Source organism: Drepanopeziza brunnea (genome assembly GCF_022702325.1).
Source record: "Drepanopeziza brunnea f. sp. 'multigermtubi' strain 214-2 chromosome Unknown ctg7, whole genome shotgun sequence".
NCBI lineage: Eukaryota > Fungi > Ascomycota > Leotiomycetes > Helotiales > Drepanopezizaceae > Drepanopeziza > Drepanopeziza brunnea.
In genome coordinates this window covers 1,827,498-1,851,846 of record NW_027094070.1, presented here as the reverse complement: position 1 = coordinate 1,851,846, position 24,349 = coordinate 1,827,498, and the positions used below count along the sequence as shown (strand labels likewise).

The following is a 24,349-nucleotide window of genomic DNA, read 5'->3' as shown; positions in this document are numbered from 1 at the left end:
TTTTTTTCTTTGGTCACGTGGAATGGAATAGAATCAAAACCAGAACCAAAAAGTAAAAATAAATAAAAAAAAACTTTTCTTTTCAAAGCTAAACTAGACTTAACTAAAACTAAACTGCCCCTCAATCAATGCTCCCCCCCCCCCCCCCTTCCCCGCAAGCCTCTTCTCAAGTCTCCGTCATCATACCCGCAGCGGGCCCAATCCCAAGCCATCCAGACAACCCCAAAACTCCTCAACCAGGCTCTCGGCCGCCGCAAGAGAGAGAAGGTGGCCCGGCGCCGAGACGCCCATGTTGAGCAGCTCGAGGTGGGAACGGTAATGGATCTCAATGTCGACGAATGGCTGTTTTTTCGTTTCGTGTTAGCGAAGTACATATAAACACACACACACACACACACTCTCTCTCTCTCTCGTTTTGGTTTCGTTTTACTCCACTTCGTTCATGGTAACGCCGAGAGGCGAGAAAGTTGATGCGATCGATGGAGAAAGGGAGGTGGGGAGATAGAAATAGATGGATGGATGGATGGATGGATGGATGGATGGATAGGAGAGGGAAAGCTTACCAGATACGCTCCTTCCCCTTGCGAATCTACTCCTCGCTTCACACGCTCGTTTCTCGCGCCCTCTATAACCTCAGCCTTCTTTCTCAAGTGGTCCTGCACCTGCCTCCATTCAAACCGACTGTCCCCTGAGGTAGTAACATCCGTGGTGTCGGAGCCGGACGATTTGATGATGTTGACAAAAAAGTTGACCCTGTTTCCCGTCCACTCGTAGATCTCCGCCAAGCTCGCACCGACCATCTCTTTACTGCCAATCACGTGAATGTCCCTCTGTATCTCTCTCGCGATATCCTCTATGCTCCTATCCAGTGGCGCGCGGACGCGGAGCGGTAGCAGATTGAGTGTAGGTGCTGCGAGGGTCGACAGGTCGGAGCCGAATGGTGCCCGGTTTGCGAGGTAGATGCCGAATGTAATGGATGGGATCGTGGTGGTCTGGAGGGAGCGAGCGAAGAGTTTGGAGGTGGCGGCGAGGAAGAGCACGTCTACGCTTACACCGACTTCCTGGGCTAGTGGTTTGAGTGGTTTGATGGCGATTGAAGGTTCGTAGACTTCTGTTTGGCTGTTGTGGCTTGTCGATGATAGTGTCTCAGGGAAGAGTGGCGAGGGCTTGTCGCCGAGATAGGATGTCCATCTCTCTTTCATGGTAGTTGGCGAAGAGGCCGAGAGGGATTGCGCAACGAATGTCTTGAAGTCCTGATCTGGCGGGTTGAGTTGCTCTCCACGGTAAAGAGATTGCAGCTCGTCGACAAGGATGAGGAGACTAATGCCATCGTAAAGAGCGTGATGGAGAATCAACTGAAGCCTGACCGACGATCCATCCGCATCCTCAACAACCAGATCCAACGGTGGTCGCCTAAGATCGCTGTTCGATTTCCGAGTCGTCGCTGGATTGCCCGCATCTTGATAGAGAACCTCATTCGGAGGATCCTTGAAGACGACTTGCAGAAACCTCGACCCAACTTCGATGAATCCAGTCCGAAGAATGTCATGTCTCTTCAGCAACGTTTTCCACGCGCTTGCAAGACCGGCCTTGTCAACAGGACCAGAAAGCGCATACGTAAAGGTATGGTAGAGCACCGCACCCTGGGAGACCTGCCACTGCCGAATCATGTACTGCTCTCCCGCCGTAGCAGGCATGACATGCTGTACTTCTCCAATCTCCTTCTCGAGCTCGGAAATCTCAGTCGACAGGTCGAGACCCGAAATCGCCTCAGCGAGAGACCTATCGACATCGACATCGGAATCGGCCTCGGCCTCGGCACTGGCGCTGACGCTGCGAGAAGCTTTCGCCATGGCATACACAGTTTGCTGCCTCATGATATCCGAGACACTCAATCTGATTCCTTCAGTCTTCAACAGAGCCGGGAGTTTGAGTACTGAAATTGAATCTAGACCGAGATGGAAGATCGTCGAGTCTTTGCGGATCGAGTCTTCCGGGATACCAGAGAGCGCATGTAGCGCGCTGCGAATCGCAAGCTCGGTACTCGTCCATTCACTTTGACCCAAATCCAGAACCTGGGTCTTGTTCGTTCTCTTCTTCTTCTCCTTCAGTCTGAATTTCGGCAATCCGCACACAGAGACCCCATCAGCATCAGACACGATAGCCTGCGCCTCAGAATCTTCGACAAGCCGCTGTAACACCGCCTCCAACGCATCAATAATCCCCTCCGTCTCATTCGCATCCCTCGCAATAGATTTGCAGGCCGTATTCCAAGAGAGATACTCGTCATTCACCACCTCCATCTCTACGCAGACCGGGAACTCCACGTCCGAAGCCCCGTATACACTCTCATACAACTTCCCTTGCCCCTCTGTCTGGCGTCGTCCCTGATAGATGAACAACGTATCTAAAAGTGTCGTATCCTTCTCGAGACCCGAGTCTTGACGAGATGCAAATGCGTATGCCTGAGCAGTGCCCAGTGGGAAATGCTGATATTGTCGGGTAGTGTCGCTCATATCTTGCATATATCTCAACATCTCGGACAAGGTGCCGTGGATGACCGAGCGCACGGCGACGGTGTTCATAAGCGGGAACATTACTTCACTTGCTTCTTCGGTGTCGCGACATGAGAGTACGGAGCCGAAGACGATATCGAGTTGACCCATGAGTTGAGAAAGGACCAGCGCCCAGCATGTCTGGCCGAGAGTTTGGAGGGTGATTCGCGAAGACTTGCAAAGGGCTTCGATATTGGGAAGTGAGACACGGGAGCGTCTTTCTAATCTTGTTGTAGAAGTATGTTTCTCGATTCGGGAGTCCAACTTCTGGGGGAATATTGCTGGAGGTAAGTTCGAGAGTGTTGTCCTCCAGAATTTCCTGGCATCTTCGGTCGTCGATTGGAAAACCTCCTCCAGGAACGGCATAAACTCAGGTCGATCCGCAAGTTTTCCGTTATAAGCCTTCTGGATGTCGTCATGAATCAATTGGAGCGACGTCCCATCATATAAAGCGTGCGAGATCGCGATGACCAAGTACCTGTCCATTCCCGCATCCACAAAACGTACTTGAAGCAGCTGCTGATCTTCGGCTGCCAGCCTCGAAGACTCGACTCTGAAGTTTTCCATGAAATCCTCAAACTTTTGACCAACTGCCAACGTAGAGATATCAGGAGACACCCCGCTCAGCGCCTCGCCAGAATTGTGAATGATTTGCGCAAAACTTACAGCCGCCTTCGGATCCTCGACCGCTACAAAAGTCGTCCTCAGAATAGGCGACTGCTCAACCACTTTCGTAACCGCCTGTCTCAATTTCTCCAAGTCGACATCCTGACTCAATTTCAAGCCATCTACGTTGAAGTATCTCGTATATCCCGAACTGATCATCTCGTTGACCATCGTCTGCTGTAAAGGTGTCGCTGGCAGCACAAGCTCGACATTCTCAGGAAGCTTGTCAGCGCTCTTGAGATAGGTCGTCAAGTCCCTGCTCATATCCAACAATGACTTGCCAGTAGTAGTCTTGAGCAATTCATTCTTGGCTAAGATGTTCGGAGATATCATGGCGATGGTCTGGCTCTTGACCATGACGCTGACAGGGACCTCAATGCCTCTCTTCTTCAGGCGAGAAGCGAGCTTGATGACATCGATACTGTCCAATCCAAGCTCGAATATAGAGGAGTGTTCTTGGATGGAGTCTTCTGATACGCTGGCCAGTATCGCGATCTCTGTTCTGATTGTCTCCGCTTCGTCGGTCCATGTGAAGGGTCCATTCGGTGTTTCGTGAGTGCTTGGAGAAACTACCGTTTGCCGTTTCACCTCACCGTCCAACTCAGAACCACCACCAGGAATGACATTCTCCCCGGAACTCTCCAGCATCTCAAGAAGTGCCTTCTCTACCTGTCTCAAGAGGTCATCTGCCCCCTCTTGACTCATAATCTCGCCTTGAGCAACAATTGTCAGTTCAAGCTTGCTATTATCGGGACTGAGAGTAGCCTCAAAAGCCAACGGGTACTGGATATCATTAGCTACCACCAACTCCAACTACCGCAGATCAAATTTCACTCACATCAGCGACAACACCACCCCCGATCTCCCTCCATATACCCTCCGCAAATTCGTCATCACCCACCCCCGGCCTCTGAACTACAAACAAAGTATCAAACAATGCCTCTCCTTGTTTCGCCGGACTCCATCTCTGCACATCTTTCAGAGGCGTATGCTGAAAATCTTGCATCCGTATATTAAACTCATGACATTCCTTCACCAACATCCTTGAACTCATGCCCCGCTCAATCTTGACATGGAAGGGGCCAGTATTGAACAGCGGGCCAATGACTGCATCTGCATCCTCGAAATCGATTGCCCGGCCCGAGGTCACGATACCGATGGTGAGGTTTGCGGAGTTGGCGAGAGGTTGGAGGACGGAAAGCCAAGATGCTTGGATCAGGGCTTGGGGGGTGACGCCTAGGTGTTTGCGTAGCTGGTCGAAGCCGGCGAGGGAAGATATGGTGCTGGTAGCTAAGATATCGGCAGATGATTCAAGTTTGGGGCGAGAGGGAATTGGAGAGGAGACCCAGTCTTGGAGATGCGATCTCCAGAACTCTTTCGCCTGAGGAATCTCAGCCAGAGGGCCATACGGCAGCGAAGATATAAAAGAGGGGCCGTAATCGATCTCCTCCAAGCCATGATACTCGTCAATGACGCGGCGGAGTAGCATCGTCAAGCTATTCCCATCGTACAGCCCATGGAAGATCTGGATCTTCATAGTGTTGCCCGAGAAAGAAATGCTGTATGGAACCTTTAGCGCCTCTGATTTATCCATCCTCTCATAGTCTAGGGGGGCAGGAACTGCCCGCTCGTTGACATTTCGCAACACGACTTGAGCGAATCCATCATCGGTAGCCACAAATTTCATTCGTAATACCTCCAACTGCTCTGTCACCTTGTTCCACGCCTTCTTCAAATCCTTCACATCGACACTCTCCGCAAGCTCAAACTCAAACTTGTTGAAGTAAAGCGCGTCGTCAGCTTCTAAGAACCGATAGATCATGCCTTCTTGTACGGCTGTGCAAGGAGATATGCTCTCCACATCAGCACTCTCAACGCCGAGATCCTGGCAGATGAAGACTCGGTGTCTCTGCGCAAAAGCAGCCATTTTCTGCGCAGCTGCCACATATGCATTTTCTCTACCTTGGTCGCTGCTATCGCCGTCGAGCAGAACGCGGACAAGCGCTCTCATAGATGGGTTGTTTTTGACAGCCGAGACTCTCGCACCAACCAAGCCCGCGTCCTGCAGCGCTTTGGAGAAGCCAATGATAGAGATCGAGTCGATACCCAGCTCAAAGATTGTCGTTCCGCCAGTCAAAGTCCCAGCCTCAATCTGCAGTGTCTTGGCAACAATATCGAGAGCTCTTTTCTCCCTGCCCGTCCACGAATTACCGTCCTGGCCTGCATGACTCAACTTCCGCATATCCTCAACAGACATCTCGTTATACATAGCTGCGAGCTGTTTTGAATCGGCCTTGTTATTCACATTAAGAGGCAGCTTCTGAAGAGGGATGAAGTGCGTCGGCACCATATACCCCGGCAACCTCGCCTTACACGCATCCCTTGCGCCCATGATCAGACTCCCTTCATTGTCTGAACTGGAGTCAGCGACAATGAAAGTAACCAGTTGTTCTTTCTGCTGACTACTGTGCTTAAGCACCAAAGTGACGACTTCCTGGATACTGGCAACGCCGTTCTTGATCACTTCGTTGATCTCGCTTAGTTCAAGGCGCTGACCACGTAGCTTGACTTGGTCATCGGCGCGGCCGAGGAAGATGAAACTGCCATCATGAAGGATACGGACGAGATCTCCGGTCCGGTAGACACGTTTATTGAACGCTTTGAGTGTTGGGAATCGCTCGACTGTCAAGTCTGGGCGGTTGAGGTACCCCTTACCCACCAATTTCCCAGAAACGCAAAGTTCACCAATGCCACCCCTCAGGACAGGGATTTCCGTCCCAGGCTTGAGAACGAAAGATCCAACATTTATATACGCCGGCCCGATGTTACTCGGCCTTCCGTTCTTGGGGACCCTCGGGTACATCGTGCACCCAATCGTCACCTCTGTCGGTCCGTACCCATTGTAAATCACGGCTTTCTCACCCCAGACATCGAGAATCTCCTGCTTCAGCTGCTCGCCTCCTGTGATGAACGCGCCTTCACACAGCGTCGGCACTTTATCGGGATGGATTAAGCGGGCAAGACTGGGCGTCAAGTCTATGTGAGTGACTCCCAGTTGTTGAATAGCGCTGGTGATATCTTCGAAGATGAGATCGCGAGGGGCAGATACAACGCACATGCCAACACTCCAACTCCAAAACTGCTCCATCACGCTGACGTCAAAGTGGAAGGATGCGAACTGTAGAAACTTTGAGGTGGTCTTCCAGTGTCCTTCGAAGAGGCGGGAAAACGCAAGCATGAATTGTACCGCATTTTCATGCGTTATCAAGCAACCCTTTGGTGTTCCGGTAGTACCAGATGTATAAAGACAGTACGAAACATCCTCGGGCATGATATTCCGAGAGATTCTTGGCTGCTGGGAAGAGCAGCTAGTGAGAATGTCTGCAGAGTCCAAATTGATCGTTTCACAGTCTAGTACCGCTTTGAGATTCTGTCCGGGTTGCCCGGCAGTTACCACCAGCTCGGCCCCCGAATCCTTCACAATGAACTTCGAGCGGTCCGCAGGCGCATTTGGATCTAGCGCAACATACGAGCATCCAGCTTTCAATATTCCAATGATAGTAAAAGAAGCCTCAGCACACTTGTCAAAGCAAATCGCAATCATCTGACCAGGCTCCACCTTTCGTTTGAGGAGCAGACTCGCCACCTTGTTCGCCTCCTCGTCAAGCTGGCGGTACGTCCATGACGTGCTCTTGAAGTTCTCAGGGTCGAGACTCGTAGCAAACTCCAGCGCTTTCCTGTCCGGGAACTCGCGAGCTCCAAGCTCAACAAATTCATGAAGCAGAGTTACGGGAGCAGATAGAATATCTTCTTCCGCGGCTGTGATCGACAGCAGCTCATTGAGTGCAATGGGAGCCACATCACAAGGACTCTGCGGATTCTGCAGTATGTCGAGGAGCAAAGCATCATACTGCTTCAGCAGTAGCTCTGCCTGCTCAACGGGTATGAGATCGCATCTGAACGTCATGCGGAGCGCAATTTTGTCCCCAGCTGTGGGTTCAACCTCGAAAGAGACAGAATAATCGACAGACGCTTGCTCCCGTGCTATCTTCCACGGTGTTTCTGTCTTAACTTCGTTGTCTGGGAATTTCTGAAAGGCGAACAGCGTATCGAAGATCTTGCCTTCCGGGTATCCAGCCCACTTCTGTATGGAGGTCAAAGGCGTGAACTGATGCTTGTGTAGCAGCGCATTCGAGTCGATCGTTCTTGTCAAGAGATCTCCATTGGTACCCGCGATTTCGCAGCGCACTGGAAGAGTAACGATACTTGGGAAGGCAATTTGATCTGCATCCTCATGGATTGATCGTCCAGAGAGGGTCATCCCAAACGTTGTAGAAGTCTCGCCAATGTAGAAATAGAGCAGTCGTGCCCATGTCGCTTGGGTAGCCGCTTGGATAGTAACACCACTAGCCCTGCACAGCTCATGGAGTTGAGAAGATGAAGACTGAGATATTATTTCTCGAAATTCACTCGCTGTATTAGAAACATGAAGGGGCGTAAGATTTGGAAAGCGGTTGACGATGATCTTGTTTGCCTCCTTTTCCCAGAAAGCCCTCTTCTCATCAATATTCTGCGTGGAATCTTGCAGAATCGCACTGAGTAGCGATGCGATTGGTGGACGAGAAGTCGGACGTTGTGATGCATATGTTTTGGCAACATCGGAAAAGAGCATCTGAAAAGACTGTGCGTCGTACAGAGCATGATGTGCAGTGAACTTCAAGGTCTTGGTACCGTTCTCTTCGTAGAGATGAAGATTCCAGGGGTTCTTGAGCAGATTCTCCGCTCTGCTTGGAAGCTCTCTAGAACTTTCGTACCATGGTAATTGCGAAGCATCCTTGGTACAAACTACCATCACAAATGGATGCTTGGGGTTCTCCGTCGACGTAAAGCTCGTCCTGAGCACCTCATTGTTCTCACACACAGCTCCCCAGGCAGCCTTGAGAGCAGGAATGTAAACCTCACCAGGTATCTCGAGCCACACACTGTTGACATATTCCAAGCCATCCGAATGCAGGGTCTGAGCAAGCATACCTTGTTGCACCGACGTACAAGGCATGACAGCCTCAATATTTTTTTCTGGCATTCCAAGCTTCGAGGAAACAAATGTTCGATGGTCTTTATCGAAACTGACAAAGTCATACTTCGAGTCTAGATCCTTTTCACTCTTTCGCTGCGACGACAAGAATGCACCGAGTTTCGCAATGGTATTGTTCTCCAGGATATCGCTTGCCAAGACACTATGTCCCTGCTTCCTAAGCCTCGTAGCAATCTGCACCGTACTGATACTATCCAGACCAAGTCTGAAAATACTAATATCCCTCTCAATTTTCTCGGTGGGGATGTCCGTGAAGTCCTTCACAACATCTCTCAACCTGAGCTCGCCAGCAGACATATTTTCTGACTCCCTCGGTCCATTTGACTCTTCAGCTTTCGAGTTCTCGCGAATTTCCAGCTTCGCTAGAATCTCATCCCTGACAGTGGGAGCCAAAATGTGGCGTCGAGGATTTTGAAGCGCCTCATGAAGCTTCAGATCAAAAGCTTCAAGCAAGCCAAGCGTACCCTCCTCCGAAAGAACATCCGTGTACGAGTGCAGCATGATCTCAAGCTTGTCATCGCTCTGCCTAGGCACGACTTCAATCGCGATTGGGAAGTCCATGGCCCAATCATAATCCTCCATCGTCCAGATCCCTGAATCAAACTGTCGCGGCGGCTGCTGCAAAATAAAAAGGGTATCAAATAGCCGAGAGCCGTCATGGCTGAGCTTTGATTGGAGGCGTCGTAGCGGCGTGAGTTGGAAGGGAAGAGAGTCTGCGCTAAGGGACTGAAGCTTGCGGAATGCTTCAAGGTAGGACAGGTTATGAATGTTTTGGAGACGGGTGGGAATGGTGTTGAAACAGGGGGCAACGAGGCGGTCGATGTTTGGGACTGGGAGGGTGCGGCCACTAACAAGACTGCCAAAGCAGATATCGGTCTCTTGGAGACGTTCGGATAGGAGGGAAGCCCAGGCTGTGTGGCAGACCGCTAGAAGGGAAGTGCTGCATTTTTTCAGGTTGGATCTGATCAAGCTGAGTGGCATTTTGGCGGTGATCCACTGCGCTTGTACGGAGTTCTCTTGACTCCTGTGTACGTGGTGGTTGTTGCTGGTTGAGAACTTGGGAAAATGACAGTTTTGAAGCTTTGATTGCCAAAACTTTTCTGCTTTGTCCATATCGAGAGACGCCATAGACTTCAGAAAAGGGGCAAACGACACCGGACCCGGAAGTGATTCGCTGCGATACAGCATCTCTACCTCCTCATGTAGTAACGCCAAGGCTACTCCGTCGTATAGCGCATGATGCATCCAAACAACAAGCTTGGTCTGCCCCGACGATTCCACCAGATCAAGAGTGTACGGCGGCTCCTGATCTCCTCGCGCCGTCCTCTCTACCACTGAAGATATGCGCCCAAATTTGAGATCATAATCCTGGAGCACAACTTGTACGAATGGGTGGCGTGGCACGTCCGTACTCACAAAACAAGTTCGCAAAATCTCATGTCGGCGTACCATTTCCCGCCAGCAGCTCTCCAACTTTGTAACATCACCACTGATGTTGAAAGTTACAGAGTTGTCGAACAGCTTCTTTGTGGATGCTTCCGTCGCTGATAGCATAGCCTCCTGGAGTGGGGTACAGGGCAGAATTCTTTGCACAGTTCTTCCAGTCTTCTCAAATTGATTCACAGTTGAGTCAATGAAGTCATGCTCGAAGCCAAAGTCGATGTCTCCGGATAGAGAAGCCCCATTGACCTCAATATCGCCCTGTTCCGCTTTGAAGGAAAGTCTGTCGGCTAACCTTACTACCGATGGGAATTTCGATATCTCTGTAAAAGCGACCTGCTTCCCCGTCACCTTCGTAAGACTCCTCGCCAGCTGAATCGCATTTATTGAGTCGATGCCCAGCTCGAAAAACGAAGTGTCAGGACCAATGTCCTCAACAGACACCTTCGCAGTCTCAGCGACAGATCTAGCAATGGCGCTCTCAAGCCCCGTCCATGTGTGGTCAGACGTCGACTTGATCGTTTGTGAGCATCCATGGAGGAAGCTGACTTCAAGGCCTCGGAAATGCTTCACCAGTCTCCGCTTATCGATCTTCCCTTGAGCTGTTGATGGCATGAATGACAGAGGAATGAGCGCAGAGGGTACCATGTAAGGGGGAAGCGCTGCATCAAGATTCCTAAAGAGCTCCGTCAAGACATCTCGGGGGGGCATTGGTCGAGGCTCAAGACTTATCGACTGTTCCTTTCCGGAAGTCCAGAAGCAGATAAGCCTTTGCGGACTGTCTCCTTCGCCATCGATAACCATGGTCACGCAGTCCACAACTTTGTCAGAGCGAAGCATGGTGTTGTTGATCTCGCCGAGCTCAATCTTCCGCCCTTGGATCTTGAATTGATCGTCTTTTCTCCCCGTGAAAACAAGCGAGCCATCCGGCATCAAGCGCCCGAAATCACCGCTTCGGTACAGGCGTCCAAATTGCGGGTGCTCAATCAGATTACCGACGCCTTGATCGCGATCCATATATCCGCGAAAGACTTGCGAGCCACCGAAACATAATTCACCTACGCCGCCCCGGGGTACAAGGATGAATTCGGGACCAGGGGCTAGCACAAATGCAGAAGTGTTTTTGAGCGGGGGGCCGATATTGTTGATCGCATCATGCTTCGAGACCCTGGGGTTGATGGTGCAGATATTTGTGGTTTCGCTAGGACCATAGCCTTGCCACAGTCCTCTGTCCGCCCATGTGTTGAAGACCTTTGGGGTTACTGCCTCCCCGGCAGTAACCAAGAACTCTATCTGAGGCACATTATTCGGATCAATCATAGCAGCAACGGTTGGAGTCAAGCTCAAATGTGTGACATTAAAAAGACGAATAGCGTTTTCTATATCTTGGAAGAGGACGTCCTTGATTGCTGAGCAGATGGTCCCGCCGACTCTCCATGCGAAAAATATCTCGAATACCGAAACGCCGAAGGTTTGGGGACATGATTGCAGGAATCGGGCGTTTTTAGAAGCCGGGTACATGTCTTGGAGTACGTCTAGGTTGCTGAGAAGGTTTCCTTGGGTGACCAGCACCCCTTTTGGCGTCCCTGTTGTGCTACCCGATGTGAAAACGCAGTATGAGACCATGTCTGGAGTGGAATTCAGAGGAATATTACTCGTGGAAAGAGATGAAAGCTTGACTTGGTCAATATACAGAATCTCAACGGACTTGATTGATTCAAAGAGAGACTTGGATGATGACTGGGCAATCACCACCTTGACGTTGGCTTCCTGCAGAATATTCTGCAGTCGTCCGGAAGGGATATCCGGGGTGAGCGGCAGGTAACCAGCACCAATCTTCGCAGCTGCTAGAATTGAGGCGTATAAATCAATAGACTTCTCCATACAAGTACAAATAAGCTCATCTGGAAGGACATTGTTTTGTTCCAAGAGATAGTGGCCGATCTGGTTAGAATAAGAATTGAGCCCCGAGTACGATATGCGATTCACTTTGATCTCTTTGTCAATTGCCGTTGCAAATTCGATCGCAGGCCTGTCAGGATCACTGATTGCGAGGTCCTCGACCGGACTCGACAAGCTCCCTATTCTGAGTTCCATGTGCGGTTTCTCGTTCTCGATTGACAAAACATGCTTCTCAAGATGTTGGAAAGCAGTATCCAGAGTGGTATTCTCTTCCTCAATCACAGCTCGCACGAGCTGCTCAATCTGCAACAGAAGCGATCTGACTTGGGACTCTGGAAACGAAGCCCGTTGATAAATGGCTTTCAGTTCAACATTCCCTAAGCTGGGAATAATATCCAACGTGAGTTTAAATTCTGCATTATCGGCCTCCTCAACAAGGACAACATGGTCTCTCTTGTGGTCATGGCTGTGCAAAGTTTGTTGCCAGATAACGAGTGTATCAAACAGCATCTGACGTGGACTGATCCCGCCAGCCGCCTTGATATCCCGCGCAGGAAGTGTACTGTGCTCCATATGCTTCCCGGTCGTCGCATCGAGCTCCTGCACCAAGCCTCGCAGGTTCGTGGACGTGGAAATGTCCACTCGGACTGGCAGCGCTATGAGACATGGCCCTATGATATCTTCGATCCCGGTGATTGGTAGCGTGCGGCCTGAAAATACCGTTCCGAAGCAGATGTCTGTGCATCCCAAGTAGGAGCTCAACACCAGAGCGTATGCTGCCTGAAACAGAGACTGCGGCCTTGCTGACATACGGCGTGCAGCTAGCACAACTTCTGATGTCGACATTGATGTCTGAAGTCGCTCGACAGCAAGAGAAGGCGGCGGGACCTCCCCGGTATTGAAGTTCGGAACCGGTACATTATCCAGCAGGGCAAGATGATCTTTCCAGTAATCTTTTGCGGTCCAGTCATCGGCCTTCGAAGTGCTATCATGATAGCTATCTACGACATCGGTGAAAGGTGGGCGTACGGGAGGAGCCTTCTTCGAAAGAATGGTATTGAGATCGTCGAGTAACAGCTCCAGTGACCATGCATCGTATAGAGCATGATGAATGTGCATAAGTAATTTTACGTGAGACTCAACCTTCTGGATTTGGAATCGAATCGGTCGATGCAAAGAGGCATCTTTGAATTCGTTGTACTCGTAGTTTAACGCCTCCACAAGCTCGATTTGGGACTCCTCCAGATCTTTCCAGATGATCTGAAGGTACCCTGATTGATCTCCGGGCTCCGCGAACCCAGTCCGCAGAATCGGGTTGCGTGCTGCTAATTCATGCAAAGCCGAGAAGACATCTTCAACATCAGTGATACCAGGTAGATCCAAGTCCACCCAGTTGCGATATGCCTTCTCACTGATGGCAGTCGATAATAGCATCGCAGACTGAGTTGGGGTACATTGAGATGTGGATTCGACGTCCTTTGCATGGCCGTTCAGGGAGTTCTGAACATTGACTTGGACCTCCGCCTTCTCGCTGCGTTGGACTTGGATTGACGACGTGGACTTGGACCTATCGCAAAGGTCAACGAGAGACTCGAAGACCTCTGCCTGCAACACTTTGACGGTATTGACATTGAAGCCCAAGAGTCGCAGCTTCGAAGCCACTCTGATCGCCATGAGGGAGTCCAGGCCTGCAGCTGCAAGACGCGTGGTCCTGGAGAAATTTCCGAGGGTTTCTTGTAATACCGTCCTCACGGAAAGCTGGGTTTCGGTCTCCGAAGCTGTGAACTCACTCCCCGAATTTGTACGCTCGGCTTGATAGTCCGCTTCGAGTCTTCTCTTGTCCACTTTGCCAGATGGTAGATATGGAAAGTTCTGGAGCAAGACGATCTCGCTTGGAACCATGAATGTTGGGAGCCATTTCGCGCACGTCTCCAATACACCCCCGGTAGTGATTTTTGCATCTGCAACGAGTGCAAATACGACGAGTCTGCCCTGCAGCACAACCGCAACGACGGTCTTCAGGCCCGGATGTTTGTAGATGACTTCTTCAATCTCACCAAGCTCAATTCTTTGGCCTCTGAGCTTGACTTGCCCGGCACTGATGCGCCCTAGGATTTCTATAGTCCCATCTTCAAGTTGCCGTGCTTTGTCGCCTGTGCGGTAGTACTTTTTGCCATCGAAATGCACAAAGGCCGCCTTGTTCTGCTCTTCCCGATTCAGGTATCCCTGTGCCAGCTGTGGGCCCCCGAGGATAAGCTCGCCCAGATCTCCTACTGGCAAGAACTTCAAGTTCGCTGCGTCTTCCACAGACGTACTCGGAGCAGCAACAAATGTCGAAACGGTGTCAAATGGAATTCCAATGTTGCCGGGCTTCGTGTCCGCAGCCATCTTCGGGTAGATGGTGCAATGAATTGCAGCTTCCGTAGGTCCATACATGCCATACAGCATGTTCGCTTGTGTTTCCGACCCACCAAACTCCTTCACGATGGGCCACGTCAACATCTCTCCGATGGTCAGGAGAAGTTTCAGCCCCGGTGCGTTTGATCGCTTCTGCAGCAGTGAGCCGACAACTGTCGGCGTGAGCTCTGCGGCATCGATTTCCAAGTCGGTGATTGTCCCTGGGAGATCATTGAGCAGCTGGATTCTGTTCACTCCAACCAGGGTCGCGCCTCGTACGAGTGGAAAGAAGATCTCGAAGACGGAGACATCGAAGGAGGGGGCGGCAAACTGTAAGAATCGATCGAACTTGGGGATGTGTCTCTCGTGGGCCAGCAATGACTGGGTGACAGCCATGTGACTTACAGCCACCCCCTTAGGAGTCCCACTCGATCCCGAGGTGTACATCACATATGCGATGTCGTCGGGAGCAGCATCACGTGGTAACCCTTGATCAACCACTTGCTGCTGCGCAACATCGGGAAATTCATCCACGAGGATGATGGTGGGTCCGTCTTCCCACGAGACGACATCTTTGAACTCTGGGGTTGTGATAATGATGCTCGCGGAGACGTCCCCGACGACGAATTTGATTCTGTCCTTGGGCGCATCCAGGTTGATGGGGCAGAATGCGCCGCCGGATTGGAGGGTGGCCAGCTGCGAGATGTAGAGGCCTGGAGACTGGGGGAGGAGGACTGGGATAACGTGCTGGCCGTTTCTTTGCGAAGGGTTGAGGTTGAGGTTGAGTATGAGGTCCAGAGATGCCTGTATTTGGGCTTGCAAGGCCGATATACACGACTGGAGATCTCGAAAGCTGTATCGCTTCCTGGTCTCGTTGCTGGTGAAGTCCAAGGCGCAAGACTCGCTGTGTTGCTCCCATCGGATCAGCTGATGTAAGAGCTGCGGGCCATCCAAGACCACGGGGGGGTCATTGAGGATGGAGAGGGGTTGTTTAGGATCTTGGGGATCTTGGAGATCTTGGAGATCTTGAGGATCTTGAGGATCTTGGGGTTGTTTAGTGGTCATGGTCATGGCCGTCGCCGTGGCTACATCGTCCGTCGATATCGGTATCAGATTCTCAACCGGTACAGCCGTCGTCATTTCTATCATGTCTGTCATATCTGTCAGTCCGTTTGTTTTGTCTGTGTGTTCTGTTCTGTGTTTGTGTCTGTGTTGTATGTCTGTGTGTCTGACGAACTTTTTTCAATGAAGAACCGAGGAAATGAGATCTCGCGCCCGTGGAGTGGTCGGCGAGTTACTTCTTTGTGTGGTGAGCGAAGTTGTTCATCATTAGTCCTTCCGTATAGAGAACAGTGAGTCTAGTATCGAACTTTGTTTGGAGTCGAGTCATTCACGTGCCCATTTCATGACCGGGAGTAACCGAAGGGTGGATTCCACGTGCCTGTAAGTGGCATGGAGCCGGAAGGGTGGGATTATGAGTCTGTTAGTCAGCCAGCGCTCAACTGGATTACGTAGTATATGCCGTCCCTGACTCGCCACGCCCCACTTCTTCTACTTCTACTACTCAGTCTTTTAGTCTCTCTTACTCGACGACTCGACGACTCGACGACTCGACGAGGACACGACTCGGCTTCAAGTCTCTCTCGGTACAACCAACAGGACGAATTAAAGCAACAACAACAACAACAACAACAACAACCAACAACCAATAATCCGTCCATCCATCCAGCCATCCATCCATCCATCTATCCTGCCACAACTCTCTCTCATGATCCGGAAGAAATCAATACGAGACGGCGTGGAGAAAGTCAGTCGGCCATCATCAACGTCATTACCAGGACCCCACTCGCAGCCCAAGCCTTCACCTCTGAATCAGATCGCGCATGTACCGGTATGCATGCAACGTACAGTACGAAGCATACAGGGAAGATTCTTCTCCGGCTTATCAAATCATATCTTATCAGATAGATCAGACAGGTAGATCAGGCCGCTCATCGATCAAATCTTATCAGATCAGACAAGGAAGATTCTTCTCCAGCTACTCTTGACTTACGTACTCTGTACTGCACGAGTCAGGTAGTGCAGCAGAGAAGCTGAGCTGACCGACGACGCCTTATCAGATCATGCAGGGAAAATCCTTTACTTAGCTGCTAAAGCTAGCAGCTAAGTACCAGCGAGCAGTCCAGCGAGCAGTACCAGCGCGCAGAACCAGCGCGCAGAACCAGCTACTAGCTACCAGCTACCAGCTACTCGACGTACCAGTCTACCTCGCCACCCCCTGGCCTGGCCCAACCCTGGCTGGCTTTGCTTGACCTCACCTCACCTCCCCTCAACCTGGGTATATCTTATCACATCTTATCACATCTTATCAGATCCGGGAGACGAGAAACGATCAACAACACTGTCCAAAACCGTGTCAAAAACCGGAAACCTAGAAACCGGAATTCAGCGAATGACATCGTCGCCCACCTTGGGACTTGGGGGTCGTGCTGCGCAACCGCCGTTACCGTAGGTCCTTACTTAGGGACTTCTTGATTGAAGTACCTTTTACGTACGTGCACGCACCCACCCACTCAATCCTCGGCCACTCCGATTCCCTCCCTCCACTCCCACTCAGCCTTCGGCCCTTCACTCACCTCCTCCTCCACCGCATCCGCAACCGCCTCCGCAACCGCTTTCCACCTCCTCTTATCAGATCCACTATGCAAGGAAGATTCTTTTCCCGCTAGCTTAACTTGACCTCATCTTGCTTATGCCGCTTCCCCTCGGATCTTATCAGATCCGAGCTCGGTGGCGCCATCACATCAAAATGGCGGAATCTAGCAAGCCAGGAAAGCCACGAAGCCATCATCCTACCCATCTTTTGGGATCTCTTGTATCTCTTGGATCTCTTGGGTCCGATCCTACAGAGGAGCTGATCCTTTCATTGCGCTGGGAATAGCTTCAATGACCACCACTCGGGCATCCGAAGAGCACCAGCTGGAGGATAGCAGCAGGTTCACCAGGTGGCCGCAGCGGCCTCTGCAGCAGCTACTGCTCAAGCTCAATCCTCGCCGTTTCCTCTCCGGATCCAAGCACAAGCACAAGGGCAAGGACAATGACAAGGACAGGCCGGCGCAAAAGATCCAGATCCGCTTCTCCTATTTGGCCCTCTTCAGGCCAATGCAACAAGACCTCGAGTCGAAATTCCTCTTGTTCGCTGCCATAGTCCTGGCTATTGCTGCCGGCGCTCCTCTGCCGATCAATGGAGTTATCCTTGCCAGAATCATTGATGCATTCCCTCCGTCGGAGGAGGAAGTCAAACACAGGGTCACTCAGCTGCTTGGAGTCGGTAAGTAGTAGTAGTACATCCATCTGCTCTGCTCGCGGTTGTGGTGATCTACCCTCTGACATTTCCAGCCGTTGCATATTTCTTGCTCACGTGGGGTTGGGCATTTTGCTGGGGAATTGTCGGGGCTCGGATCTCCAGAGGGCTCCGAATCCAGCTGGTCGATCGGGCTCTAGGCCTCGACCAGACCTACTATGAGATGGAATGTCCAGATGTGAGTCAAGCGCGCGCCTGACAAACCAAACCACCAACACGCGCGCACCCACTTACTTGCCGTGGCTACCTAGATCACCAGCCGCTTGACGGTAGATGCGCAGACAGTACAAGCAGGAACGGCTGAAAAGGTTGGCTTCTTCATTCAATCATGCAGCTATTTCGCCGCAGTTTTCATCGTGGCATTCTACCTCAATGCCAAACTGGCGGGAATCTTGTTTGCGGCCGTCATACCCTCCTTGGCACTGGTCGTCGTTACCGGGACGTCCGTCTTGAGTCGCTATTCCCAGGAGGCTTCGGAGCGCACCACCTCCGCCGCATCGATCGCGGAAAGTGCCATCAAGGCGGTCCAGGTGGTGCAAGCCTTTGACGCCTTTGATTCCCTGACCGGGGATCATCGAAATCACCTGGACGTGGCACGGAGGGCCGGGGTGAAGAAAGCCGTTGCCGGTGCGGTGCTTCTGGGGAGCATCTTTTTCATTGCGTGAGTTCGGCGGTGACTCTTCTCCTCTCCTCTCCGCATGCAAGGCGGTCAGTCCGGTCCCCCTGAAAACTTTACTAACCCCCAAATAGATACGCAGCCAACGCTCTCGCTTTCTGGCAAGGGGCCCGCCTTGTCCGAGATAGCATGGGCCAGGGAAGCGCAGGCACAGTCTTCGCTATCGTCTTCCTCATCGTCGATGCCTCTTTGGTAATGGGTGCCGCTGGACCTTACATCCAATCCTTTTCTCATGCCGCTTCAGCTGGGAGCAGAATTCTGAATCTCATCGATCACCCCGATTTGCCAATTGATGTCTACTCCAAGGAAGGCCATCAGGCCGACGGCGAGACTTTCGGACCAGATAAGAAGATTGTATTCTCCGATGTCAGTTTCGCTTACCCGGCTCGATCGATGGAGACGGTCCTGGCATCCGCTAGTTTCAGCATTGAGACTGGATCAACTGTCGGCATTGTCGGGGCCTCGGGGAGCGGCAAATCGACGATTGCGGCTTTGTTGCTCAGACTCTACGACCCCACTCAGGGCTCAATTACCGTCGATGGCCGTGCCATACCGGACTACAATCTCGCCAGCCTTCGAAGACAAATCGCTCTCGTCGATCAGGATCCCGCGATATTCTCGGGCACGGTCTACTCTAACATCCGAGATGGCTACAGGGGGCCATAGTTGTCTGATGACGAGATGCGAGGGAGATGCGTGGAGGCTGCCAAAGCTGCTGATGCGTGGTCTTTCATCCAGGCCCTACCAGAGGGTCTCGACACCTGGTTGGGAGAACCAACCGGAACGAAAGTTTCAGGTGGACAGAAGCAACGTCTTTGCTTAGCGAGAGCCTTGGTGGGGGACCCACCTCTCTTGATCTTGGATGAGGCAACCAGCGCTTTGGATACGATCAGCGAGGCATCAATTCTCGAAGCACTGGATACAACCAGATCGATGGGAAACAGGACAACAATCATGATCGCCCATCGTCTGGCCTCGGTCAGGTCAGCAGATAAGATCATCGTCATGGGGAAAGGTCGTATTCTCGAGCAGGGGAAGCATGAAGAGCTCATGCAGAGAGAAGGCGGCGCGTATCGCCAACTCGTTGAAGCGCAGAGACTTACGTCCGATTCCTCCAATGATTCCTCGGTATCAAGCAAATCTGAAGCTATCCCCGGAGAGAGCCACGGCGGCAAGGAAGAAGTCGTCACGTATTCGGATAAGCCCGAAAACTCGTCGTTGGAAGGCGTCAAAGAACCATTCGGTACGTTTACTATCGTAGAGAGGTGTCTAGCCCTCAGTAGGTCGCGAGTCTTTTTCACCATACTCGCCCTCGTTGGATCTGTCACCACAGGCGCTCTGGTCCTCGGCGAGTCAATCATTTTCGGAAATCTCATCCAACTCCTCAACGGAAACGTGTCTTCCAGCCGAGTAGACTTCTTCTGTCTCATGTTCTTCGTCGTTGCAATCGCTGCCCTGCTTGGTCACGCCACCTCCGGCTCCTGCTTCGGGATCGTCTCGGAGCACCTCATCTTCCGGACCCGGGACATTTCTCTTGGGACAATCCTTCGACAAGATATGGATTGGTTTCTACAACCTGGAAGATCAGCCTCCGCGCTCACGTCAGTCATCAGCATGGATGCTGGCCACCTGAGTGGGCTCTCGGGTGTCATCATCGGTACTACGGTTTCTGCCCTCGTCTCTGTGGTCGGAGGAGCTGTCCTTGCCCATGTCGTTGCCTGGAAAATCGCCATTGTTCTCTTTGCGTGCTCTCCCGTCGTGGTCCTCGCAGGGTTCCTGCGCCTCCGCGTCCTCGCTAAAGTTGAGGAGAAGAACCAGCATGCTTACACCGAAGCCGCATCACTAGCATCAGAAGCCTGCTCCAATATTCGCACAGTTGCAGCTCTCGGGACAGAAAAGCTCACGTCTGAGAGGTTCTATGCTGCGATTGGCAAATTTCAGAAGGAAACGTTCAAGGGAACTGCTTTTGGGAATTTGATCCTGGCCTTTGCTCTTGCAATCACGTATGTATCCTTTCATCCAACTTGAGGAGGAGATTTGCTAAAACGGCCCAGATTATTTGTCTACGCTCTAGCCTACTGGTCAGTATATTTCCTCCTTGTACTCTCAGTGTCTTACAAATCGGAATGGTGTCTCGGAGGACTCAGTCCTCGCACATGATACCCCGGTCCGGAAAACTTGGGAGAGATTGGTACTAACTTGCCGACTCAGGTGGGGAGCAAAACATGTTCGCTCGGGCGAGTACACCAGCCTCCAATTCTTCATCGTCATGCCTGCAATTCTCGCCGCGGCGCAAGCAGCCGGACAGATCTTCTCTCTGGCTCCTGACATTGCACGCGCAAAGGGCGCTGCGTCTCGCGTCTTTGCATTGCACGATCAAAAACCCACCATCGATACCCAGTCCTCCTCCCCTTCCGGCACGACGACCCTACCTCCTATCTCTCCATCCACCACATCCTCCACCTCACTCTCTTCATCGCGAGAAAAAGCCAGTCCAACAGGTGCCATAACCTTCCGCAATGTCTCCCTCACCTACGCGACCCGGCCCTCCGCCCCAGCAATCGCCAATCTCAATCTCGCCATCCGGGCTGGCGAGACGGTGGCCTTGGTAGGCCGTTCCGGGGCCGGCAAATCCTCTGCCATCTCCCTGATCGAGCGCTTCTACGATCCTACCTCTGGCTCCATCCTCTTGGACGGCGTCGATATCAAATCCGTCCCCGTTTCGGAGCACAGAGCACGAATCAGTCTCGTAGCGCAAGATCCCGATCTCTTTGCCGGGACTGTTGCTTTTAATGTGGGCATCGGCGCGCGGCCCGGCCACGTTGCTTCCATCGAAGAGGTCATCGCAGCCTGCAAAGCCGTGGGGATCCACGAATTCATCTCCTCCCTCCCCGACGGCTACTCGACCCAATGCGGCACCAACGGCTCCCAGCTCTCGGGCGGGCAGAAGCAGCGTGTCGCCATCGCCCGCGCATACATTCGTAACCCCGAGATCTTGCTCCTCGATGAGGCCAGCTCGGCGCTGGACTCGCATTCCGAGGCGCAGATCCAGGAGGCGATCTCGAAGGCGAGCAGGCAGAGGACCACGATTATGATTGCGCATCGTTTGACGAGTGTGCAGAGGGCGGATCGGATCTTGGTATTTGATCAGGGCAGGGTGGTGGAGGAGGGACGGCATGAGGAGCTGGTCAAGATGGGGGGTATCTATGAGCAGATGGTCAAGGCGCAGACTCTGGGATGAGGATTGGCTTTATTGAAGGGGGTAGAAGGGGGGGGGGATTTTCTTTTCTTTTTCCTCCTTCTTTCTAACTATTCTTCTTCTTCCTTTCTTCTCCCTTTTTTCTTCTTCTCTTCTCCTTCTCTTCCTTTCTTTTTCCCCTCTTCTTCCCTTCATCATTTTTTCAAAGCATACAATTTACAAAACGATGTTTTTTTTTTCCCCCTCCTCCCTCCTCCCTCCTCCCTCGCTAAGCGAGAATCGTCAAAGCAGTAAGATGAATTAGATAGCATCCCATGAATATAAATATAAAATGTACATAGCTTTGGTTTCCAATTACCCACTTGCTACTTTACATTCTCGAAATGGGTGCCTAGGTGCCTGCTTTTGAGTTTTCAGCTTGATGGGTTGTTGTTGTCCTCTGTTTTTGGGGGTTTGGAGGTGAGGTGAGGTGAGGTGAGGTGGGTTGGTTTCCTATTTTTTTCTTTTCTTTCTGTTTTTTCTGTTATTTTCTGGGGGGGGAAGGTGCAGAGTAGCGATTCCTTGGCTGGTTGCTGGAGTGTTTGGATTTTTAGTATTTAGGTGGTAAGTGGAAAGCGGGCGTATTTTGATCGGAGAGTGGGGAGGGAAGGGATGGGAAGGGAGAGTAAGTGGTTTATGTTTTTTTTTTTTTTTTTTTTTTTTTTTTTTTTTTTTTTTTTTTCTCCTTTTTTTTCTTCTTTTTTTTAAAAAAAGAAAGGGGGGGGAATCTTTTCTTAAGTGTGAAACTCATTATTTAATTAAGCTCCCCCCCTCCCCCCTTTTTTTTTTCAATGGCTTTACTTTACCTATAGGGAATGCATAGGTTGGGATATTTTTTTGTTAATTGTTATAGAAGTGGAGGCGGGATATGGAAGGTGGAAGGGGGGAGAGTTGGTGATTGATGTACGGAGGATAGTAGAAATCTGGATTTAAATCTGATGGGATGATGGGGACGAGAAAGAACTTGTTTACTGCAATTGATCTTTGTTACATGATTGATGGATGGATGGATATGCGGAATGATTTTTAGGTTGATGGAAAGAAAGGGGAGGGGGGTTGTTACATGGATGAGATGGGGATAGCACGGAAATCTGGGTTTGATCTTGGAAAGATGAGATGGGGATGGGATGTTTTGAGGAAGGAGATGAGGGAGGGGAGGGAGGGATTTGGTTTTTTGTTTTTTTGGTTTTGTATGGATGGTTTGGGGGGGGGGGGGGGGGGGGGGGGGGGGGGGGGGGGGGGGGTAGGGAGGATTGGATTGGTGGGATTTAAATATGCTATGGTGTATGATTAGGGAGGAAAGGAGGAGGAAAGGGAGAAAAGAAAAGAAGAAAGAAAGGTTTGAATTGGATTGGGAAAGGGTTGTACCTTAGCTTAGCTCGGATTAAGCACGGAGATGCGGGAGAGTCGGTAAGTAAACAAGAGCGGCCGGCTGAATGTATTATCACAGGGCTACTTTTTCCTAATTCTTCTTTTTATTCTGTACAAGAATACATCGTGGGATGAAGGAGAGGGCGAGACACGGATCCGTGGTGGTGGTTACTTCATATAAGTAGCTTGGCTGGGATTCATATACACAAGGGCGCCCGAATATGTTATTACAAAGCCACCTTTTTGCTCTTCATTTTTCTACTTTTAAAAAGAACACTAGCTTTCATCTTGATCTTCACCCTCTCAATTTCTCAAACATCATCTTCCTCCTCGCCGGTAAATCATATACACCACCCAGCTCCAACTCCCAGACCAGACCTCGCTTGTCAATTTCCAGCCAAGCCCGCCTCGTCTCTTCAAAGTCGCCGCCGTCGCCTCCGCCAGCCGACCTCTCATCCACCACCAACTTCTCGCAGAACCGGATCCATCCGTAGCGGTAGAAGGTCGCCAGCCTCCGCCTCGCCACCCGATCCCGGTGACCGGTTCCCTTCGCAGCAAAGATGGCCTCGAAATCCACGACGGCGCTCTCGCGCGCGCGGAAGCGGGCGAGCAGGAAGACGGGGAACTGGTCGAATACGGCGCCGAGGACGGCCATGCGATCGCGGCGGCCCAAGCCGGTGAAGAAACCCGCGCCGCAGACGGCGTCGACGGCGCTAGTGATCTGGCGGAGGGCGACGCGGGCGTAGTCGAGCGCGGAGCGGAAGCAGGCGGAGGCTAGCCGGGCGACCTCTTGGGCTTGGGCGGCGTAGGCGGGGGAGAGGTGGGAGACGGGGATGAGGGCGCGGGTCGTGGCCGGCGAGATTTGGTTGGTGCGGGCGACGTGGAGGAGGGTCTTGAGGCGGAGGAGGGCCGCTTGGTCGTTGGGGTGGACGCGGCGCGAGTTGAGCATGTAGGTAGTTTTGACGGGGAGCATGGGGCGAGGACGCTGGGCGTCTCGGTGGGCTTGCTTTGCTTCCTCGTCTCGAAGCTGTGTGTTTATGGTGGTGTTAGCAGATGCTCTTGTCTGGGGGGAGGGGGAGGGGAGAGAGCACTCACAAGGCGGCCGGAGTCGACTCGGATGTTCATCAGCGGGCAGATCTCCTTGCTCTCGAGAGCCGCTAGCAGCTCGGCTAGGTCCATCGTCTCGTCCTCGTCAAAGCTCGAGACGCTTGGAATCCGGTCCCGGGGAGCCTCGACGCCGATGACCGACTGGTCTTTGGTAAAGGCGAGATCCTTTTCGAGGTAGTGCGCGTGGTCGGCAGGCTGAGCACCCATCCAGCGGTAGATGCCATTGGCGGCAACCTTGCTCGGGAAGTCGAAGAAGGATGTCATGGTGGTAGAGAGGGTGGAACGAAGAAGTGGATGTTGTTGGACTGTGGAAGGTGGTGAGAGACGAAGAATGTGGTTGGTGAAAACAAGTCTGTAGTAAAAGCGTGGCTTTTCGAGAAGTGTGCGAGTCTAAGGAAGGAAGAAAAATCTTGTAGGGAATGGCGTGTGGAATTTTCTTATGTACTTGGGAAGCACTAGGGTCTAGTATTGTGCCGCTGCTAAGTATTGTGATCGGAGCAAGCGAGGCGAGCCTATTGTGGTTGGCTCTTCCTATTGT

General features: G+C 51.8%; 3 protein-coding genes across 3 annotated transcripts; 1 reads left to right on the top strand and 2 right to left on the bottom strand.

The window, feature by feature from the left end:
• Window positions 1–180: 180 nt before the first annotated feature.
• On the bottom strand, window positions 181–15,120 carry L3040_004875 (uncharacterized protein; the record flags this gene model as incomplete). The annotated part of the gene is made up of 3 exons (XM_007288591.2): window positions 181–342; window positions 564–4,004; window positions 4,060–15,120. 3 exons carry the CDS (start codon window positions 15,118–15,120, stop codon window positions 181–183), a joined length of 14,664 nt encoding a protein of 4,887 aa, XP_007288653.2.
• Window positions 15,121–17,001: 1,881 nt separating this feature from the next.
• Window positions 17,002–21,336, top strand: L3040_004874 (uncharacterized protein; the record flags this gene model as incomplete). Its single annotated transcript, XM_066156361.1, has 7 exons — window positions 17,002–17,386; window positions 17,455–17,597; window positions 17,671–18,080; window positions 18,170–18,722; window positions 18,777–20,098; window positions 20,150–20,176; window positions 20,307–21,336. 7 exons carry the CDS (start codon window positions 17,002–17,004, stop codon window positions 21,334–21,336), a joined length of 3,870 nt encoding a protein of 1,289 aa, XP_066011774.1.
• Window positions 21,337–22,999: 1,663 nt separating this feature from the next.
• On the bottom strand, window positions 23,000–24,075 carry L3040_004873 (uncharacterized protein; the record flags this gene model as incomplete). Its single annotated transcript, XM_007288589.2, has 2 exons — window positions 23,000–23,731; window positions 23,800–24,075. 2 exons carry the CDS (start codon window positions 24,073–24,075, stop codon window positions 23,000–23,002), a joined length of 1,008 nt encoding a protein of 335 aa, XP_007288651.2.
• Between the last annotated feature and the right edge of the window lie 274 nt (window positions 24,076–24,349).